This window comes from Otolemur garnettii, unplaced genomic scaffold (genome assembly GCF_000181295.1).
Source record: "Otolemur garnettii isolate 467f Iridium unplaced genomic scaffold, OtoGar3 scaffold00165, whole genome shotgun sequence".
NCBI classification, from domain to species: Eukaryota; Metazoa; Chordata; class Mammalia; order Primates; family Galagidae; genus Otolemur; species Otolemur garnettii.
In genome coordinates, this window is record NW_003852560.1 from 1,188,916 (window position 1) to 1,210,836 (window position 21,921).

At 40.1% G+C, this 21,921-nt stretch overlaps 1 protein-coding gene across 1 annotated transcript in view; it reads right to left on the reverse strand.

Annotated features, from left to right (window-relative positions):
• Positions 1-792: 792 nt before the first annotated feature.
• The window catches only part of FMN2 (formin 2), a 332,811-nt gene continuing 311,682 nt past the window's right edge, over positions 793-21,921 (reverse strand). Inside the window, 2 exon segments of the mRNA XM_023519245.1 lie at positions 793-1,233; positions 2,938-3,019. Of these exon segments, the coding sequence (XP_023375013.1) occupies positions 1,207-1,233; positions 2,938-3,019 (109 nt within the window). The 3' untranslated portion in view covers positions 793-1,206.

Sequence of the window (21,921 nt, forward strand, 5' to 3'; positions counted from 1 at the left end):
TGGAATGACCAGAAGGTCTTCTGAAGCTCAGGAGAGAGATCCCAGTTCAAGATATAAAGGAGTAAGTCATCGGGACTTTTTATTTAGGTATCATTGGTAGGCTCCACGTTCCCGAATGCCTGGGACTGGATGCAGGTTTTGTTCACCTGTGAGTATGAAGACCGTCTAATTTAATTTCCCTCCTTCCCTTCCCTTTGACCCCATGTCAAACATGACGGCTCTATTTTACATGCATCCTTACTCATACGACTCAGAACTCTTTTATTATTAACTATCTTTATTAACTCATTTTATCTTCATAAAAATTAACATCCTACAAAAATTGAAATAGAAACACTAAAAACAGTATTGCACATAGCGATCTTTGTTAAATGCCCTATTATTTCTTGAAGGATGGTAATATACACACTGGAAGCACTGGGGGGGTGGGAAGACTAGAAACCGACACGGGGGGAGGGACCACTATGTTTCTCTGCACTTAGAACTCTGATTTCTGCCTATATTCAATAATTTCTTATTGAATATAAGCAATAATAATTTCAAGCAACAATAATTTCTGCCTATATTCAATAATTTCTAAGAAAGACTTTCTTTTGCTGTATGTAGTATTTTTTTTCTATTCTTCCTCTGACTTGCGAAAATGATAATCTTCTTTCACAAATATATAATTAGGGAGAGCAACCCGAGAGTTGGGAGAGCACTGATGACGATATATAAATGGTACTTAAGTTTTAAAATAGAAAATTTAGACGTAGCTGTGACATTGAGACAATTCACCAGAAGTGAAATTTTACCCACGTGTCTAAACGCAGCGACGGGGAGGACTGGTTGTCAGTAGAAAGGAAAGTGTCTTTGTTGTGACAAGGAATAGTCTCACGAAAGTCAACTTTAAGTTAATGTGTAGCATGTTCAGAATTAGTGCACGTACTGCCTCTTATCCATGCTGTTTTGGTCTATAGGCGTAATACCATGAACTTTTACAAAAAAGGAAAAGTGTCAAATTCTCCACTGGTCTAGCGCTTTTGTATCTTTATCTGAATATATAGTGAAATTCAACGATTAGTGAACTGTCTAGAAAACGCAAAGATTATGCACGAGGTCAAGAAGACAAACAGTCAGAATGATGTCCTTTTCCTCCCGACCTCAAGTCAGCTGAATCGTGGGAAGGTTGTGGCGATGACTCCTTTTGATTCTCCTGTCTGCTGTTCAGGTTTTCATGCTTATCTTTGCTTTCTGAAAATAAATACACCAGATAAGACTTAGGGTTAGAAGTTAGAACTTTTTTAAAAAGGAAGAACTTTAGAGTCGCCCAAAGAAAACCTTTGGATTGGGGTCAAATTTTCTCAGAAAAAATTAAATATCACCAATACGTAAGAGGAAAAAGTATAAAAAAAGTAGGATCAGTATTAACTTTTAGAGTTTTCATCGAGACAAGTTACCAAGTATTGAGAATAGGTAAAGTTTTTTTTTTTTTTTTTTTTTTTTTTTTCAGTTTTTGGCCGGGGCTGGGTTTGAACCTGCCATCTCCGGCATATGGGGCCAGTGCCCTACTCCTTTGAGCCATAGGCACCACCCCGATAATAGGTGAAGTTTTAAAAATTACAGGAAAGGGAACCAACTCACCCCGTCTCAGCCTCAACTCTACATACAAATAGATGAATATGAAAACTGAATTGGTTGGTTCATGATGAATGCTTTTCTTTCCTTATAATAGCATAATCTTGAGGTTAACTAATAAATAATTATTCCTCCTCATTCAATAAAGTTTTATCAGAAAAGAGAAGAAAATAAACTGGAACATGATATAATACTTGTCACTCAATAACAATCATTTTGGTACAGAGAAACTAAAGGGAAATAGCTTTTAAATGAAGACATGATTCCTCAATTTTTCTAAATAGGGCTATTTAATCACATCCCAACTTGGGTTATTTTAATGTCTTTTCCGTTTAGACTATGTTAGACTAATCCCATTTAAAATGCTCCTATTTTAAGGCCTAACTGAAAGCAACAGCACCATTTCCTTACGTACTAAGTGATAATCCCTCTAAACATTCAACAGAACATCTTCGGTATCAAAAGGGAAAATCTGTCATTTTAACCAAGGCCTCCCCTCCCAGGGGGTACAGCTTGGCATTTTGTTTTCAAGGAAGGAAGGGGCAGGAAGGACATGAGAAGAGCTGGTTAAACTCAGACTATGGTCTGACAGCTGTTGAGCAGCCGGCTCTGCAGAGCTACCTGTGGACATGACCCTGGGCTGGGCACCCAGTGCAAAGCATCACTCTGCTCTTGGCATTCCCCATCATATTTTAGATCCCAATGAAGCTAAGCCAATTATAGCGGTCACTCTGGGTTCAAATGCAGCCTGAGCTGGGATTCATGAGAGATAAAGACAGTGAAAGATGGTGTCCTGCCCATACCCACCAACACGTACATCTTCAGGAACACTGCAAGTAGATTTCTCTCTATTCTTATGCTTTGAATACTGAGTATCAAGATTCTCTTAGCCTTCTGGGTCTGATTAAAAGTGTCAGGACAAGGAGATTCTTCAAGTCAGAAGCTCATTATTTATCCAGACTTGGGGAAACTAATTAAAACACCACACTGTACCCCCAAAGTGCATCAATGTACACAGTTACCATTCAATAAAAAAAAAAAAAAATAGCAAAAAGAGTGGAGTTAGAATGTCCTAACACAAAGAAACGTTAAATATTTGAGGTGACCCCAGTTATCCAGATTTGATTAATACACATCATATGTTTATCTCAAAACATCACATGCACCCTATAAATATGTATTACTATTGTATATCCACAATAATGTAAAATACAAATTAAAAAAAAAAAAAACAAAAAACGAGTCTGTGTACGTCATGGCGACAGGGTTTACAAGTCCAAGAAGATCACAAGTTGAAAACCTGTAAAGTGAAATACTCACAATTCCAGAATCATGTCTTGGTTTGATTTTATACAGTGATTTGCCCTTTTTCTGTTTACACACCTCCTCGGCTTCTTTGACCCTGAATGGGGAGAAGACACACGTGTTAAACTGAAACCTACATAGGTCGCTGCAATCCACCTTAGAGTAAGTAAAAAAGCTCGACTCAATATGAGTTTGAGTTACTGAAGAAAACAATACCTTTGATTTAAAAACCTAGACTGTTAGAGCTATACTGGTCTAGGGATTCTTGGCATCAAAGGGTGATCAATTCTTGACAATTTCTATTCTGAGCACGTATACATTTCATCCTATATAAAAGAAATCTTATATATATAAAAATAAAGAGATAATCCTTATTTTCAGGTGAGGGTACTGAGACTGACTCTGTTACATAAATAGCATTGACACCAGGACATCAATTAGAAGCATGTAAAGCATTAAATCAAGAGGATCAGATAAACATTCACACGCTTATTTAAAATCCAGATTCATCTTCCACATCATACACACCCATGCATGAAAGTCATTTCCAAGGAATAGTTGAGCAGTTTCTAAAAATTGAACTTTGTCAAGCATGGGAACAATTACTTAATTGATAAAGGAAAGAGTAAGCATTTTAACATTTCTAGTATTACTTTATAAACACACACGCGAAGTAAAATTGTATTGAATTTGCCAGAGGTACAGTTAAAAGAAGACACAATTTGGAGATAAGTCCTATATCAAGTTCTGGCTCTGCTGTTTGATACTGATAATGTCCTACTATCCTTGAAGCTCAGTATCCTCCCCCCAAAGTGAAAAGGATCAATTATATCTCAATTATAAATTAAATCATTACCATTTTTACTACACAGAGTTATTGCAAAGATCAAACATACTTGCATTTTGAATGTTCTTGATAAAGTAGGAAATGCCACAGGAAGTCATGATTATTTTAGTTAAACAAATAGAAGTCTGTAAGCAGGGAATTTATTAATAAAAACGGGATCTATACAAAGGAAAATAACCTATCTGGTTAATATACTTTTTAGCATCTTATATGTTTTCCCTTAGGAATTAAAGATCGTGCAATTCTAGAGGAACCAACAAGACCATGGGTTGATCTTAATACGTTTTACATAGACCTTGCAATATAATTTCTGGAAAGAAATAAATTGCAAATATGTTTCTTGAGCCCTGTGGCCAAATATCTAATGACAGAAGTCATCTATATAACTGAATCAACTTCACTTTTTAAACAATCTTGCAGCTACAAGATTGATGTTATAGTTTACATTAAGCCAGGACAAAGGGAAGCAATTCCTTTTGGACATAAAATGCCTGCTGGGTGGATGTTGTTTAGTAATTCCAGAAAATGATGACAATTTAGAAGACTCTCTATTGTTACTACTTTTATTACTCTCTACCCTAGCCATAAATTGCCTTTAATCCCTCCTCTAAACATTTGAAGACAAAAACATTTTCTTTATAACAAACTCAGGATTGCAGAGTTCCCATCTTCCTCTGAAATAGCTACCAGTAAATTTAAGTTGAAGTATTTGGATAGGGAATTAAGAATTTTTTTTTTTTTAGCACTTAGCCAAAATCCAGTAGATCCCCTCTTAAATTTCCTTGGAGCTCTTTAAAGCATTTCGCGGCATTTAAAAAAAAATGTACTTCACAAGTGTTTAGATCCTCAAAGCATCTTCATTTTCTTCCTATCCTATTTATTTTGTTCTTGAAACACATTTTTGAAAGGCTCACAGGAAGCCGAGTTTAATACAAACATCTTTAATTTTACGGAAAAATGCATTCGGTCATTCCTTACGCCGGAGAGCAGAACACGCATCAGGAGTCCTCATGAGATCTTTGAGGTCATCCGTTCATTTGACAACCATTTATGGAGCAGTAACTGGGGGCAGCTCAATGTTACAATTAACTTCAGTGTTTAATAGGAGAGAGACACACATAAGTAAGAGGCAGTGGCACATTATGTATAACCACCTACATTTGCACAAGACTACAGCAGGTTCCTGGGGTTGGTGGGCAGGGGCTATAGAAATCCTCCCCAGACAAGTAGACAGCTGAGCCTTGTCTAACAGATACATCTTAATTGTTCATGCTTTTCTTGGAAAGGGAGAATGGACTGAGGGTAAAAGAAGAGGTTTCTAAGAAGCAGAGTTACATATAAAGGTTGGGTGAGAGCGAGGGAACACCACCCTGGGCTTCCCCAACTATACCCCAGGATCCCTGCACTCTAGGGGCAAAAGTTTAAACAGGCCTCCTGGTTTCTACCGAAGTTCTGTATGTGTATACCCGGGGTGAGTCAGTCCCCTCAATGTAAGCAGTCTGGCTGTGCATGTGTAAATGACTGGGGGAACTGGAACTTTGAACAGTTTTAGGAGCAGAAGATTAATGGAGACCTTGTTAAAAGGTAGCTCCCTAGGCCCATTCTTACCTATGCCCACTGAATCCTTCTGGGATGCATTTGGAAGCAGCACCCAGCAGAATTTGTTGCAGGTGGCTCGTGAGTGCCACCATCTACAGAAACAGCGCCAGGAACTGAGATAGTAACACTCCCCCAAACCTCAGCTAAGGCCACCAGCCTGACCCTCACCAAGGCAAGGCTTCCTCTGGCTTGTTGTACCAGATCACAGACCCAAACCACCTAATCTTTCCCCCTTCAGCGCTTTGCAAGCTGTGCCCCTGCTAAGCTTCCCAGCCAACGTTTCTTCTTCCAAATGCCAATTTTATTTCAACAAAACTCTGACAACAAAAAATTTTTCCACACTTCAGGCAGGAAAAAGGAATGTGTCCCTGGTGGTTGAAGGCATTGCCAGCATTGGCAGAAATGAGAAAAATAAAGACAGAGAAGTGTGGCGAGGGTCTGAGGCAGCTGTGATGTTCACGTCTCTACCCATTCAGGCTGTGGTGGCAGGTTTCACCAGCTGCAGTTTTAGGTCTACCGAGTAACTGCCTGTGTATGTTCCATCTTCTCTCCCTTGCCTCCCTCCTCATTCCATGACGCCTCACATTTTTTAAATGGAGTAGAACAAAAAGATGTTCATTTCTCAACTAGGCATCAAAGGTTTCCAAGGGGAGAGGTACCGAGGAGGTAACCATTCCAACAACTAAAAATGACCAATACGCTCTGTTTAAGGAGGAGGAGGGAAGTGAAAAGGATAATACCTTCTTTATAAAGAGAGAAAGCAACAACTGTGAAGACAGAATTGTGTACTGAGAGAAGGAACCAGAGTTGGGCTGAAGAAGATAGTCCCCAGGCTTCTGAAGCTGGCCTGGCCTTGAGTTTAACCTCCAGTGTTGGTGGAGATCTAAGGACGCTGGGTAGACACAGCTCTCCTACCTGACTTAGGAAGGTACTTTTTTTTATTCTTTTACTGTGGCCACATTCACACAAAGGGGGACTTCAAGGGCATTGGTTAATCAAGATTTTACCCAATTAGAGAACTAAAAAAAGGAGGTAAAAATTTTAGGATGACCTCTGGGATTGGCTCATGGTAACAGTTGCAGCTTCTAATTAGCAAATCAGAACACAACCACATCCCCTAATGAAAAGAAACTTCATTCATCACTTTTAGTGACTTGGCGGGGGTGGGGGTGGGGGTGGGGGGGCAAACAGCCACACAGAAAGACACAAGGAAACAGGAAATGTAGCATTATCTTTTAGATGGAAGCCATGGAGACTATCTGGTAGATAATGGTTATAAAATTTGAGGCTGATGTTAGTATTTTGCCCTCATATATTTTTTTTTATAGTCTTTGAATCTTCAGGAACAAAACAATGCTGAATAAATTTCAAAGGTATGTCCTTATCTCTTGAATGAGGGACCAAGAGGAATCAAAGCACATGAGGCGTTCTTTATTTTTCAAGGGAGAATTTCATTTTGGGAGATAACCAGTAGACAGAGGGAATCAGGTTTGGCAAACGGAGCAGTGATCTACATGAGCAAAACAAGCTTTATCCCAAGGCAAAACTTCTCCCTAGCAGTGCTCAGAAAGAGACGAGGACAGGAATGTGTGATTCCTAAATAATGGAAACTTGCCCCTTTTGCAGACAGACCAATCTTTATATAACCGTATTTGAAAACAGAACTTTTTGGGAAACACATTTTTCTCTTTCTTAAATAAGTGGAACAGTTTAACTTTTACCTGATGGCCCATGTTGATCAGGGGACACATCTCTGTTGTAATGAGCTATGATCTAGGGCCTCTTAGGATACATGAGGCGACCTGCACGGACACTGACCAGCACTCTGCCCTTTGCTGGTTTTATTTGTTGCTTCGTAGGTGCTCCGTTTCCTCATAGGAGGACCGGCAGTGATCACTTCTCTCTAAAGCCAGCATACCTGCCTTAAGCAGAACTCTATCTCCTTTTAACAATTTCTATCTTCTTTAGAGGAAAAAACAACCAAACAGATAACCAAGTTAATTTAAATGGTGCCTCAAATTAGAGTGCGAACCCTCCATGTTTAGTTCTAGCTAAACGCATAGAGTTGCTGGGCTTGGAGACAGTAATTTTAGCTGTCACGGAGCTCCGCCCCCCGCCCAACTCCCACAGACTTCAGGGTCACGGCTGTTTGGGAGGCTGGAGAAGCCTAAAGTCTGACTTGCAAATAGGCAGAACATCACGACTCTAAACTTCCAAGAGGGTAAGACTGTAAGATATTGTCTACCTCGGACATATTGCACCATCCAACCTGCTTATTTGGCAGGCTGTCCTTCAAGATAAGAAGTATTGCTGAATGAATGTAAAACCTGAAATGAACCTGTAAAAGCTGAATGAATTCAAGCTTATTGAGGTCTATGACATGTAGAGGGCACCCGTGGCTCAGTGGGTAGGGCGCATATACCAGGGTGATGGGTTCAAACCCGGCCCTGGCCAAACTGCAACAAAAAAATAGCTGGGCGTTGTGGCAGGTGCCTATAGTCCCAGCTACTCGGGAGGCTGAGGCAGAAGAATCACCTAAGCCCAAGAGCTGGAGGTTGCTGTGAGCTGTGTGACGCCATAGCACTCTACTGAGTAGATTGCAAGTAAGACTCTGTCTCTATCCAAAAAAAAAAAGAAAAGAAAAGAAAGAAAGAAATATGACATGATTAACTGGTAAGGACAGAGAACCAATCCCAGGATAAGTAAAGCACTTGGTGAGGAATAAGACTATGAAGCTGGCCCTGGTTTTTTTTTTTTTTTTTTTTTTTGAGACAGTCTTACTCTGTCACCCTGGGCAGAGTGCTGTAGCATCTGCATAGCATGGCTCACAGCAACTTCAAATGCTTAGGCTCAAGTGAGCCTCTGGCCTCAGCTTCCCAAGTAGCTGGGACTATAGGCGCTTGGCATAATGCTGGTGGTTTTTCTATTTTTAATAGAGATGGGGTCTTGCTCTTGCTCAGGCTGGTCTCGAACTCCTGAGCTCCAGCCATCCACCTGTTGCCACCTCCCAGAGTGCCAGCCTTCAGGGTTTGAAACTGCCTTATAGGCTTTGAGCAAAACTGATTGGATGAAAACAAAATACCTCTAAGTATTTATTTAAAAAAAATTATTACACAAAATTTATCTTCTAAAAAATAAAGTTATGAATGTAACCTAAAGAGAAGCTAAATGCGTCCCAATATATTTATATGGAGTTTTATTCTTTACATGCAAATATTCTAAGTTGTAACAACTTCATTTGGTTTTAAGGTGTGAAGTGCAAGAGTTAAATATTAAGGAAAGAAAATTTGAGTACAAAAGAACTGGAATCTTTTTAAGTTTACAATATCAGAGAAGACGGTGGTGAGAGAATCAAAAATATTTTTTAGCCCAGAACTCATTAAAACTAGTTTTAAATTTTTATCGTGGTATTTTTTTCAAAACAAACGGCAAGTTTCCCTCCTTTTGGCCTCATTAGAACTGGCCTGGTTTACACTAAAGGTTACTCTAAACCACGAGAGTGGTTTCTGATTTCTCTCCTAATAAAGATGCATTTTTCTCTACCTTCTCCCTCCCCAGACCCAGACCCATTTATTGTCAGGCAAACGTATACAAAAAGTTCAGTGTGATTAAGTTTAAAAACAGTTTGGGAGATGAATCTGGGAGATAGGCTCTGGCTCCAATACAGAGAAAAGAAACCAGACATCCTTGCAACCTTCCTTCCCTGCAGCCAGGGAAATGTTCATCTACCTTTGGGACCGAATGCCAAGCCGGCCGCAATCTTATCAAGGACACAGATATGCTCTCATCATTCAATCGAAGGACAAGGGGAGCCACTTTTCTGCCACTGAACATTAATAATTTGGTCTAAATAAGTATCTATTGCAGACGGTTTCATTTCTGGCTGGCTCCGACTCGGCTTGCTGGGAGCAGCCTGACTCACCGCCGGAGTCTACGAGCTAGGAGAGGTTTCGTGCAGCACAAAGCTGGGATATCACAGGTCTGAGGTCCTGACAGAGCAGAGACGGCTCTTCTACCAACAAACTAAGATAGACATAATTATCATTACTACCATCTCACAGTGCTCTGTGCTGAAACAGAACGCCATCACGTCTGCCAACAAATTTACAGTTGTTTTTTTTTTTTTAACCCAAAAGAAAGAAACAAAGGACACACACACACCTCCCCCTTGAGAGAGGGAGAGACAGAGGTGATGGGGACTCCAGGCACAGGCTGGTTAGGGGTCCCAGCGTCACAGTGGTGGGCATCTGTCTCCAGGTAAAGCCAGAAGTAGGGATTAAGTGTCTTGGGGAACCAAAGGTCACTTGGGGAGGTTGATTCTTGGGCTCTGCCTTTTCTCCTTTATAACCTCAATGGCTTTAAACACATACATGCTAAACCCCCAAACCTCTGAAACCTCCTGGAAACAAAATCAACCCCAAATGACTTCCCATTATCTCCAAGAAAGAGAACTTTCCTCGGGTGTACATTTCTGAATGTCATCACTGAGAATCTGACTTTTTCAGAGAAAACCCTGCGTTTTCCCACTCCACAAGGACCAAGTAACCAAGCTTTAAAAAAATGTTCCATTCATATGAAAGCTATAACCTAATTATAGCGTAAGAATATGGGGAGGAGGGAGGGGGAGGGGAGGGGAGGGGAAGGGGGGGAATGGGTGGAGAGAGGGTGATTGGAGGGGTCACCTCTATGGTTTGTCTTACAAGAGTACAAGTGAATCTTTCTAAAAGTAGAGTATAAACGTCTTAACACAATAACTAAGAAAATTGACACAAAGTCTGTGTTAACCAGTTTGATGAAAATATTTCAAATTGTATATGAAAACACCACACTGTACCCCATGATTGCATTAATGTACACAGCTATCATTTAATAAAAAAAAAAAGTTTGTGCTGCTCAGCCATGGACGTGAAATGCAGAAGACTGTAGAATACTGCGCTGAGCAGCTGTCTGGGGCTGGCCCAGATGCCTCACACCCAGGCATTTCTTCAACATCATGCCAAGCAAGCCTGCCACTTCTAGCAACCATAGGAGCTGAATTTTGAGGAATATTTATAGCCCCAAATCTAGGATTCTTTGATCAATATGTCAAATCAGATATGCATGTCTCATGATTATGTTCCAAAACCCACAAAGGAATTCCTCCCATGAATGTTTTAAGACGCAGATATTATGCGTGGTATTGTTTCCTGAGACAATTCTGGGGAGGTTGTACCGGGGAGGGGAAGAGAAGAAAGGATCATTTATTCATAAGAAAATATTTATATTCAACCCGTCAAATTAATTCCCTATAGCCTCAATCAATCTCTTTGATGGCTGTGTAAAATTCTATGCAGTGCAGAACATTGTAATTCTTGCTGAGCTATCTTTGAAATGATGACCTTTCCCCCATAAGTTTAGAATGGCTATCAGTAAGTAAAAATGAGTACGGGTGAATGCTCATTTTAAAACAAATAAAGTAAGTCCTATGCATCTGTACACAGAGGTCATTGTTCACGTCTGCTTCTCTCCATGTTTAATCAAAAATTGTCAATACTCCCCCAGTCGGCAGATCCACCAGCAGCTCTTGAGTCTTCCCTTTCATACCAATGTCATACCAATGACTCTGAAATGGTTAACTCATCCCCGAGTCTTTTTTTCTTTTCTAATTTTTATTTTTTAGACAGAGTCTCACTCTGTTGCCCTGGGTAGAGTACTGTGGCAATACAGCTCACAGCAACCTCAAATTCTTGGGCTCAAGTGATCCTCTTGCTTCAGCTTCCCCAGTAGCTGGGACTACAGGCACCTGCCACAATGTCCATCTGGTTATTCTATTTTTAGTAGAGACACAGTCTCACTCTTGTCTAGGCTGGTCCTGAACTCCTGAGCTCAAGCAATCCACCTGCCTCGGCCTCCCAGAGTACAGGATTACAGATATGAGCCACTGTGCCTGGCCATCCCTAGGTCTTTAAATCTCTTCTCTTTCCATCCTCAGGGAAATTTTAAGTTTTCCAACTCCCTTTCTGGACATGCCTTCTTAATCTCTTTTGCCACTTACTTATTAAACTTCCCCTTGAATGTTCTTTCCTCCACCCCCAGCACTCTAGTCTCGACCGTCAGTGGAGTGGGAATCTCCACTCTGGAGTTCCAACTGTCATTTCCACACTTAGACTTTTGGATTATACTTCCAACTTTCCCTTGAGCTCCAGGGACTGACAGCTATTCTTTGACCCACCTGAGCCCTGGGTAGGGGCATAACCATTCAAAACCACCACTGATCCAGTTCCCTGATAAAGTTCTGAATCCTCTCTTTCTTCACCACCCCTTCAGGCATATGCAAATAGTTACCCAGTTCTGTTAATTATACCTCAGTAGTGATTTTAGACTCCGTCTCCACCTCTCTAATTCCACTGCCCCTGATTATTTTTCAAGCTCCTCATGTCACTGGAACCATTGCATTCCCTGCACACCGGCTTCGACATGTAAAAGTCCAATCCATCCTTTACAACGATGAAAATCAGCTAAGCCACTTGTTCATTTGCCAGGAAAAAATCATTTAAGTTCCTTAGCGAAGAATGCAAGCCCATTTTATAGTCTGGCTCCAGCTAAATTAATTTCTCTTTATTCTCCACAATGTTCCCTGGGCCCCCACAATACAGAACCACCCCTGCTCCTAAAGGACATCTCTGCTAAATCTGCTCCCCTGGGACTGCCTATCCTTTTTTCCTTTTCCTGTGCTCTTCCCTTGGGGGGGGGGGGTCCTTTGAGTTAAGTTCAAAATCAGCCTCCTGCAGGAAATAAATCTGTCCTTCCAGGAAGGTTTATTAATACAGGTCTGTACGCTTTCATATAATTTTATTGAAATTTTTATTTTGAAGATGATTTACGTCTATCTTTTCACCTTGCTGAATACTAAATTCCTTGAGTTGAGGGATCATGTATTGCTATCTTTATACTCCAATGGCATATGATTAAAAATCACAAAGATACTTATAGGTGGTTAAAAAATAGCTGACTTGATGAAGGAATGAATGATTACACACAGAAAATTATGATTCAACTAAAAAATACCACATGGATAGATTCTGGCAAACAACTTGGGCTTAGATCTAAATCTCTTATTTTTTTTTTTTTTCTCCTTTTAGTGAACTCTTCAGCAATGGCGGGATGTCCAGATCACATTATGAGTAAGCTGCCTAGGACTTTAATTTGACTTTTATGTTTACAGATTAACTGTTAATATTCCATCTGTGAATAATAGTTTCATTTTAGTGAATGTCCATAAATTTCAAAGTTAGAAACAAATTTAGGGTATTATCTTTTCTTTCAGGGTATAGAGGAACTAAATCTGTATTAAATATATGATCATCAGGAGACTGAAATCCTTCAGCAAGAAATCATCTTGAACTAGCTTCACTCACTCCTAGGTGAGAGGGGAAGATCAGTAACAGGGATGTAATGGATTTTCATTTCAGGGAAGCGTATAAAGAATTTTTCATGGGATGTCTGTGAACCAAACAGAGCAATGACGGCTACATGAGAGGATGCTTAGATGAATTTGCAATGAGCGAGTATGTTCAAGGCAGACAACAGGGTATACAGTTATATTTCTTAAAGCATCAGACCGAGGAAGGCTGAAACGCCATCACCTGATAACACTTACACAGACACAGTTTTAATCTGAGAACAGGGGCATCTATCCTAGCAATCGGAGATGTCCAAAAAAATCTCTGTGTGGCTTTTCTACTTGAAGAAAATGACCACGTGCAGTGGGCTAGGGTGTGCCAGAGTCGGCAAGCAGCTCACGTGCATCATCTCATTTAACTACCTGGTAGGCAAACAGACAGAAGAGGTATCATCGTCCTATCTTAGAGATGAGGCTCAGAGAAGTTCTTGAGGTCACATAAGAGGAGAATGAAGGAGAGAATCCAGATTCGGTTGACCTCAAAGTCTATATCACCCTAGCACTAGAAAGGGTATCAAATCCTGGGGTTGATGCCTAGCTATCAGTACTGTGAAACTTATATTTTTTATAATGGAAAGTAGATCAGAATACATGACCTCCAATTATTCCCTAAGTTCAGTATCCAGGTGCAAACCCATGCCCAGCACAGTGCCTGGTTCATCACAATAGCGGCTAATGCTCACCAAGACCATGATGTGCCAGGTACTGAGCTGAGGCTCACAGACAGGCATTCCTTTCAGTCTCATAATCACCTATTAAGGTAGATAGCACAGTTACCCAACTGTTACAGATAAGGAAAATTAAACTCGAAAGGGTCCAATTACCTGCTCCGGGTCAGATACCAATCTGTGGCAGACTTGTAGTTCAAACTGAGACAAACATAATCTACCACCAAAGCTGAAGCTCTGGCCACCATATTACGCTGCCTCTCGTAATGCATACACGTGGAAAGGAAGAAAGAAGACGACCCAGGGCTGCAGGACGTCAGGAAGACAGGCAGCAAGGCGGTGCAGGTCCAAGTGCAGCCTGCCCTGTGAACTATATGCACCTTTTTATCCCCTGAGACCTAGAACACTGGTTCTTAAACACCAATGTGCGCAGGAATCACTTGAAGGGCTTATTAAAACACATGTGGTTTGCTTCTACACCCATGATCCCCAGGCCCAGAGCAGGAGTCAAGAATCTATAATTGTAACAAGTCCTCAAGCGATGCTGCCGACACTGGCCCAAGAGCCTCATTTTGAAATCCCCTGTTTCGTAAGTGGCAGTATAGCACAAAGTCTGGGAAAAATTAAAAAAGAAACGAAAACCACAATTACATTATAAAATGAATATACAGTCATCAATATTATCTTCTTTCCATTTTATTTACTTTCTTATTTATATCAATATATGTATTAGTTATGTACTATATATTATATACATATTTACATTCCTTATATATTCATAGTATATCAGTTTATACAAGTGCCCATAAAGTTCTTGTGCAATTTAAAATTACACATGAATTTTATGGACAACATCCTGTATTTTCTATTTAAAATCATTTAATTGTAAACGACTGAATCATGTGTAACTCTGAAGATATGTAATGTGTCAACTCAAATGATTTATTTTAAATAATATTTTTATGTCTCTGATTTAGAAAAAAAAAAACAGGTTTGTTTTTCTCACGGACCTTGTGGCAGAGACTATTTTAAATTCATGTTAGACTTGAATTTCCATGGAATTCACTATAGTGGCTCAGTTGACATCCCTTCTAAGTCCTGTAAAAATGACACATTTTTCTGTACATATTGAGGGTATTTTAGCTATCCTTAGTAAAATGGTAAAACGACAATCACTGGTCCAATAAACTTATGATAGTTAAATTAAAAAGAAAAGAAAACAAAACCAAAACCTCCTGCTATATATGACAGCCCAAACTATTATAACAAGGTCGTATTTGAAAGCAAAGTTCATCTTTTATTTATTTATTTTGCAGTTTTTGGCCAGGGCTGGGTTTGAACCTGTCACCTACGGCATATGGGGCCAGCACCCCACTCCTTTGAGCCACAGGTGCTGCCCCAAAGTTCACTTTTTATTACAGGAGATGCTATTTACTACATTGGACATTTTTCATAGAAACATCCCCTTACTATTTCCACCTGGGTTAAAATATTTTCTTCACCCTTCTCTACATTTCAGAAAAGTCTTTGACTATAGCGAGCAAGATATAAAGTTAAGCTCTATAGGGACTTACACTGTGGTTTTTCACACTTCGTTAGCGATGGTAATATGTATGTATCATTTCTGTCCCATTTTTTTAGGCAAAACAGTTTTTGTGGGAGGTTGGGGGGGGACTTCGAGGACAATGAGACGCAGAAGTTAGTTTATAGAGAGTTTATCCAATTCTTCCTCTCTCCGTAAAACTCATAAAAGAGTATAACGAAGCTATTTATCGCCTAATAGTTTAGAATTATGCAAGAGGAAGACTGGCTTAATTAAGGAATCAGATGTGGGAGACTAAGGCAGGAACAGATCAAGGAAACACACATATTAAGAGAGAAACAAGGGTCAGAATTTTTCCTCTACTGGATTACGTCTGTGTGGCTACAAGTAGGCTGCTTATCCTACCATCAACTCAAATGATTTATTTTGAGTTGAAAACAAAACATGAATCCCAACCCCCAAGTGTGACTCTACACACACACACACACACACAAGTGCGTGTCTAAAGAGAGCTCCTGAAGTCACTGCCTCCCCTTCCTCTGCTCCCATTTAATCAGGTGTCTGTCCTCACCCATCCAACAGAAACTAGTTCTGCCACGATCCTAAATCCTCATCTTTCTCACCCTAGTACTGACAGTATTATGTATGGTTCTTCTTTTCATGAATTTGTAATTGAAATTGTAAGTGTATGCATTCATGGGGTACAATGTAAAGATTTGATATACTGTGTGGCTCTTCGTGATGGGGGCCTGCAGGCAACCTGGCCCCATGGTTTACTCTCTGCACCCATCTCCCTCACTGCTCTCGCTCACTCTGTTCCTGCCACTTTGGCCTCCTTCCTGAACACACTCTCCCTCAGGCTGTGCACGTGGGGGGGATGACCTCTCCACTGCATTGATCTTCCTCCAGAGATCCACTAGTTTATTCTCACGGCCCACTTCTCAGAGAGACACTGCATGGCTACCGTGTTTCCCCCCAAATAAGACCTACCCCCCAAATAAGTCACTGCAGGATTTCTATGCATTGTTAAATATAAGCCCTACCCCAATAATAAGACCTAGTGATGGGTGTGGCTATGAAGCTTATCTGCATAGCCACGCCCTGCATTTCTGAGCAGCAGTAAGGAAGACTGGAATACCTTTATCTGCCACAGCTCCTTTCTCAGAGCCTTGAACTTGTGCAGGTGCATGCGTGGTAATGACTGTCACAGGCACCCTATTGTGCACGTGTGAACAGCTAGGGGAAAGGAGTTCACACATCACTAGCGCCAGCCCCACCAACAAGGTCAGCTCCCCCATCAGGTTCCAGAAGAAGATGACTTAACTGCATTTGAATAAATGTAGATTGATGTATTATACTTAATAAAAATAAGACAGCCCCTGAAAATAAGCCCTAGTGTGTCTTCTTAAGAAAAAAATAAAATATAAGACAGTGTCTTATTTTTGGGGAAACGTGATAGCTTACCTGAGACAAACCACTTCCTATAACTCTGTCTTCCTTTGGCCCTTGCTCTATATTTTGTCTGGGGCCCAGTATATATTTATTGCTGATCTGGTCCTCCTTACTCTAATGCAGGCTCCAGCAGGGCAAGGATTTGGCTTCTATCACAATTCCAGTGTCTGGCATATACACATACATGTTAATGCCCTCACTAACGCAGAAGGAAAGGTACAGAGGTGGTGTTCAGAGTCTGAAGGAAGTTGATGGGTGGTGCCCTGTGGAAGGATCAGACAGGAAAATGAAAATCTTCCTCTTTCCCTCCTTTTTCCCAGGATCTGTCTCAGGACATCCATTTTTTAGTGAATCTACCTTAGATTGGGGAACATTGATTTTGAAATAGTCCAATTGCAGAATTTCTCCAAGAGCAAGAAAGGTGAAGGGTTTGGCAAGGCTGACTCTGAGAAGTGGTGAGACATGTGATCTGCTATGCTGCATAAAAATCATGGTACCATAAGGGCATAGCTAAAATAGCAGATGATCGCTAGGCCGATCAGGAAGCCAAATGAATCGAAAGCCCCCAAAGACTCCAAAATAGTAAAGAGAACTGAAGATATTATCTCAGGGTAACAGAAAACCTGGTTGCATCTTCAAAGTTAAACTCAATGTCAGAATACTCACTACATGGAATAAGGGATTGGCTTTCTCTGTGTGCTGGTACAGAGATTAGAAAGACAGCCAGATAGCCATTCATTCCATCAGCCTTTACCCAAAACCTTTGGGCCAGCTGGACTACAGAACTCAGAACTTTCCCAATTTTGGACAGGAATATGGTGTATACATTATCCACAGGGCCTGACACAGCACAGAATGATCAAACACATTAATACATCTGTAGTAAACACACCAATGCTCACAAGGAAGACTGCAAATAGCCTCATGTAAGTTGAGTTTTACTGACAGATGAATTTGCCACCAACCTATGAATAAACTTTTGCTTTCAAACATTTTTTCGTCTCCAAGTTATAGACAAGAGGGTATAGCTCTGCCCTACAAAATGATGAATAACACTGTATCTATTATAATAATTGTCTGTCCCTAAAGTTGGTAAATTCCGTTATTCTTGTTTGGGAATTCATTAAATGATCAGGTGGTGAAGAAAAAATGGTCACTGACATAAAGAATTTGGATGTGAACATCTCTCTCTCTCTCTCTCTCTCTCTTTTTTTTTTGCAGTTTTTGGCTGGGGCTGTGTTTGAACCCACCACCTCCCGTACATGGGGCCAGCACCCTACTCCTTTGAGCCACAGGCACTGCCCTGGATGTGAACATTTCATACTTTGCTTTCCTGAGATCAGTATCATCATGCCACTTGCTTTTAAAAAATATTTACTACGTTAGAACTTTTGCATGTAATACCATCAATATCTTTGCTACCAGATAATTGAGAGATTGTTACCTCAATCACACAAATTGGAAATCTCAAGTTGACTAAGATTAAATAATTGTCCAAGGTCAAAGAGTAGCCCTTAGCCCAGTGGTTCTCAACCTTCCTAATGCCATGGCCCTTTAATACAGCTCCTGTGGGTCGCGACTCGCAGGTTGAGAACCGCTGCCATAAATGATAGTGCTTTAATTTGTAAGTTTGAATTCAAATTTAGGGAAGGATTGTTGATAAAATAAAATGGTGTGGTGTTTGACTTCTATAAAGTCAAATTTAGTGTTATTTAATGGTAAATCTGATGCTAAGTTTACTGCTTTTAGAAGAACATTAATTATGTAAATGATAATGACAATGACAACAACTAAAGTTAACAGAGAAGTTTCTTGACGTGAGACAGCATGCTAAATGCTTTGTTCTCGGTGTCTTTAATTCCCTCCAGGAACTGGGTATTGTCAGCACTTTCATCTTATAGATGGGGAAACTTGGGCTCAGAGAGATAAATTCACCTGACAAGGACACACCCAGGTATTGTCAGGGACATGTCAGATCCAGGCCTTTTCAACTACAAACACAGGCCCTTCCTGCCTATCTTACTTGGAGCTTGTAGAAGGAAAACATTATGAAAGTTAATCAGAGGTTGTGGGACATAAACTCACATAGGAAAGTCAGCAGAGAATTATGAGTGGGTCTGTCTTAAAAACAGTACCTCAATTTAAGAATTCACTATGATCGATCCCCACCTATGTCTAAAATGAAATGCATGGATTTATCTGGGACCATCTGAAATTCTCTTAACTTACCAAACACACTTTTCCCCTAACTTTGCTTCATCTTATTTACCTCCCCCATCTACTTAGAAAACTTTAAGGTGGCCAAATGGAATTTTCTCAAACTTCCCCAAAATGTCCATGCCTAGGGCATAAGAATTAGAACTCCGGAGGTTTAAAAATAATCCTGTCTCACAAAAATAAGATCTGGAAATACACTTTTATTTCTGCAAACTGTGTGCTATCTAAACATGTAACAATAAGTAGACGATTTTAAAGATTAAAGTGTTAATACTTTCACAAGTCTCCTTTTCTCTTATTGAACAAATTTTAGAGACACTCTTGGTTTTTATTTATTTATTTTTTCTGGAAAAATTACAACTTAGAGGAGTGGGGCTTCTTGCTTGCAAACTTCTTCTAAAAGAATGCTTGAATATCATGGAATGCAATATATTCTTTTAAAAAAAGTGGTTATATGTATATAACGTAATTTTAAGCGATAGTAAATGCAGCCCACCTTAGATGCCCAGATTATAAAACAGAGGAATATTCATGGTGCTTAAATATACTCAGCAAAATGGTAAATCATTAGCCCAAGGGCAGAGACGCTCTATTAAAAAGGAAACAAAAACCAGACCTTACTTCTCTCCTGTCTCCTCTCTGGGTGTTGTTACCCACCACTGGAGACTGGGTTTACCCAGCTGGAATATTAAATCAAATACACTGTCCCTGCTGCTGTACAAGTTCCTCTCCCCATGATTCCTAATCTGGTGGAGACAGAGGTCATTTTTGGGTTAATGGGACTCAGGGGATCAGGAGCTCTCAGGGAGCAGGCAGGCTGGCTTTTCCTCCAGGACACACGCCATCTCATCTAGCTCACCCCCGAAACTACTCCAGGGGCCAAAGGACATCGTGAAGCCCCCCAAAGAGATGACATTTATCTAATGATGCCAGGTCTAATCTGGTCACAGCCAACCAGCTACAGATTCAGCCAACGCAGCTGCGATTCTGTCCTCATACTTTTTAAAAACTAACATTTCTACCTACAAAGCCTGAAACTTCGACTCTCCAAGGGATAGGGCAGACCTACTCCCTGCCAGCACATGGGCACAAGACCACCTCTGTGTCCCTGTGTACCTGGTTTTCCCTTTCCCAGGGATGACTGTGAGCTAATTCCACCCAGTGCGGGGGCAGGGCAGCTTGCTCCAGGACAGGTCCAACGCTCTTTTTGAAGGCAGAAGTGGCCACTTGTTGGATGGCCCTCATTCTGCAAGGCACAGCTATCCAAGTAGGGCTTATATATAGCTCAGCATCAAGTTTTAAATCATTCAACAAAGGAATCTGCATGGAGACATAGCAGCCTTTCTCCAGAGAGAGATCAATGAGCTGTGGAGACGTGCTGGCCAGGGACACTTTCCTTTATCTAGATAGAGAGCCTGAGGCTCAGGTGCCAGCCTCACTGCTGGGCCTGAAGGCAGGCAGCCACCTCTATAATCAATTGGCAGTGGGACATGGCCGGGGCCATGTGGGAGAGAGTGGAGACAACACTGATGGATTATTTAGAGAATGTTTATTACTACCAACAAGATAAAGTGACAGATGGGGGTGATTAAATAAAGTTTTCAGACTTAGAAAGGCATTCAAGATATCAGGGATCCTAAAGGTTTTATCGTAGATCTTACTCAGGGAACAAAAGCAAAATAAATCAAAATAGAAGGAAATAAAAAGCAAAATCAATCAAAATAGAATGTAATAAAATTCTCCTTGGCTTCATATACAACAACTTTCAAAAAAGATTGAGCAGATCGATCTCTGGTGTATCTATGCATGAATAAATTACAGTTATAATTAGAAAGCCTAAACTTTTAAACAAAAAAGTTTTACATCATTACAGGAATTATGTATAGGGTAAAATGTCATTTTCATTTATTTGGCTCTGCAAAATTTTTACTCTCTAAAAAATGCAAAATCATAGGTCCTAAATACTTAGAATTTTAAAATCTGATTTTGATGTAAAATTTTAAGTACATACAATATTGGCTGAAGAATAAAAAGTTATAAGTTGAGCAAGTGGTTAGACTGAATGTATAGCACAGTGACTATAACTAATAATATATACTGCATTCTTGAAATTTGCTGAAAGATCAGATGGTAAGTGTTCTTAGCCCAGAAAAATGGTTGGGGGATACATTAGCTTTATTGTGATAATTACTTCAGAATAGTAAAACAACACATTGTACACTGTAAATACATCTAATTTTTATTTGTCAGTTATGCCTCAATAAATCTAGAAAAGAATTTATATATATGTGTGTATAATAATTTAAATAATGAAGATGATTCACTTAATATCTTTAAGGAAGACAAACTGTATACAATAGCTTCCACATAAGCCAAAGAACCCAAGCTACTGATACTTAAATGAACTAGAAATGTCAATATCCAAGGCCATGTGATAATTCTACAGTCAGTTCTTCAGCGTCAGCCTGCCTCACCCTCACTGATGCCCACTGGCTAGTAAGCACTATATGAACGGTCCTCCGTTACTATCTGCCTTAAACAAAAGTCTCCTTTCCAAAGGCTCAAAATCCATCTTATGACCTGACAGCTGGCCACAGCTCAAGTTTCTGAGCCGAACTTTCCAGGACAAGCAGAAGCAACCCCCCCAGCAGTGACTTGGCTAGAAGGCCAGAAGAGTGTGCTCCTGTTTCAGTGTCCAGGAAGGTGCAGGCCAGAGGCACCAGGGGCGACAAGCATTCTGAAGGGAAGGCAAGGGGCCATTAACCAGAAGTCAAAGATGCAAGTCTTTACCCCACAGAAAAGACAGACAAGTTCCTTTCTCTCTTATTTTATCTGTTATAGTATTTTTATTTTTAATTCTTTTTTTTTTCTAAGTATTTATTTCTTATCCATTAGAAATATAAGTCCCCTGTGTTAAGGCCACTTGCATGATAGAATTCTTTCTGTGGAAATTAGATTTAAAGAAGTTTATTTGCAACTGGTGAATAATTTAAAAACCCACACACATATGCATACTTATAATATCTATTATATGTGTGTATGTTTTTTTAACATGACTTGGACTTCCTGAAATGGGTTTACACAGGGAAAGCTCATGTCATCAGCAAGCACAGAGTCAGGAAGTGTAAACCATTGATTATGTAAACCAATGATCTTTTAGATATTGGAATAAGCTGTGAAATTTCCTTCCTTCCTTCCTTCCTTCCTTCCTTCCTTCCTTCCTTCCTTCCCT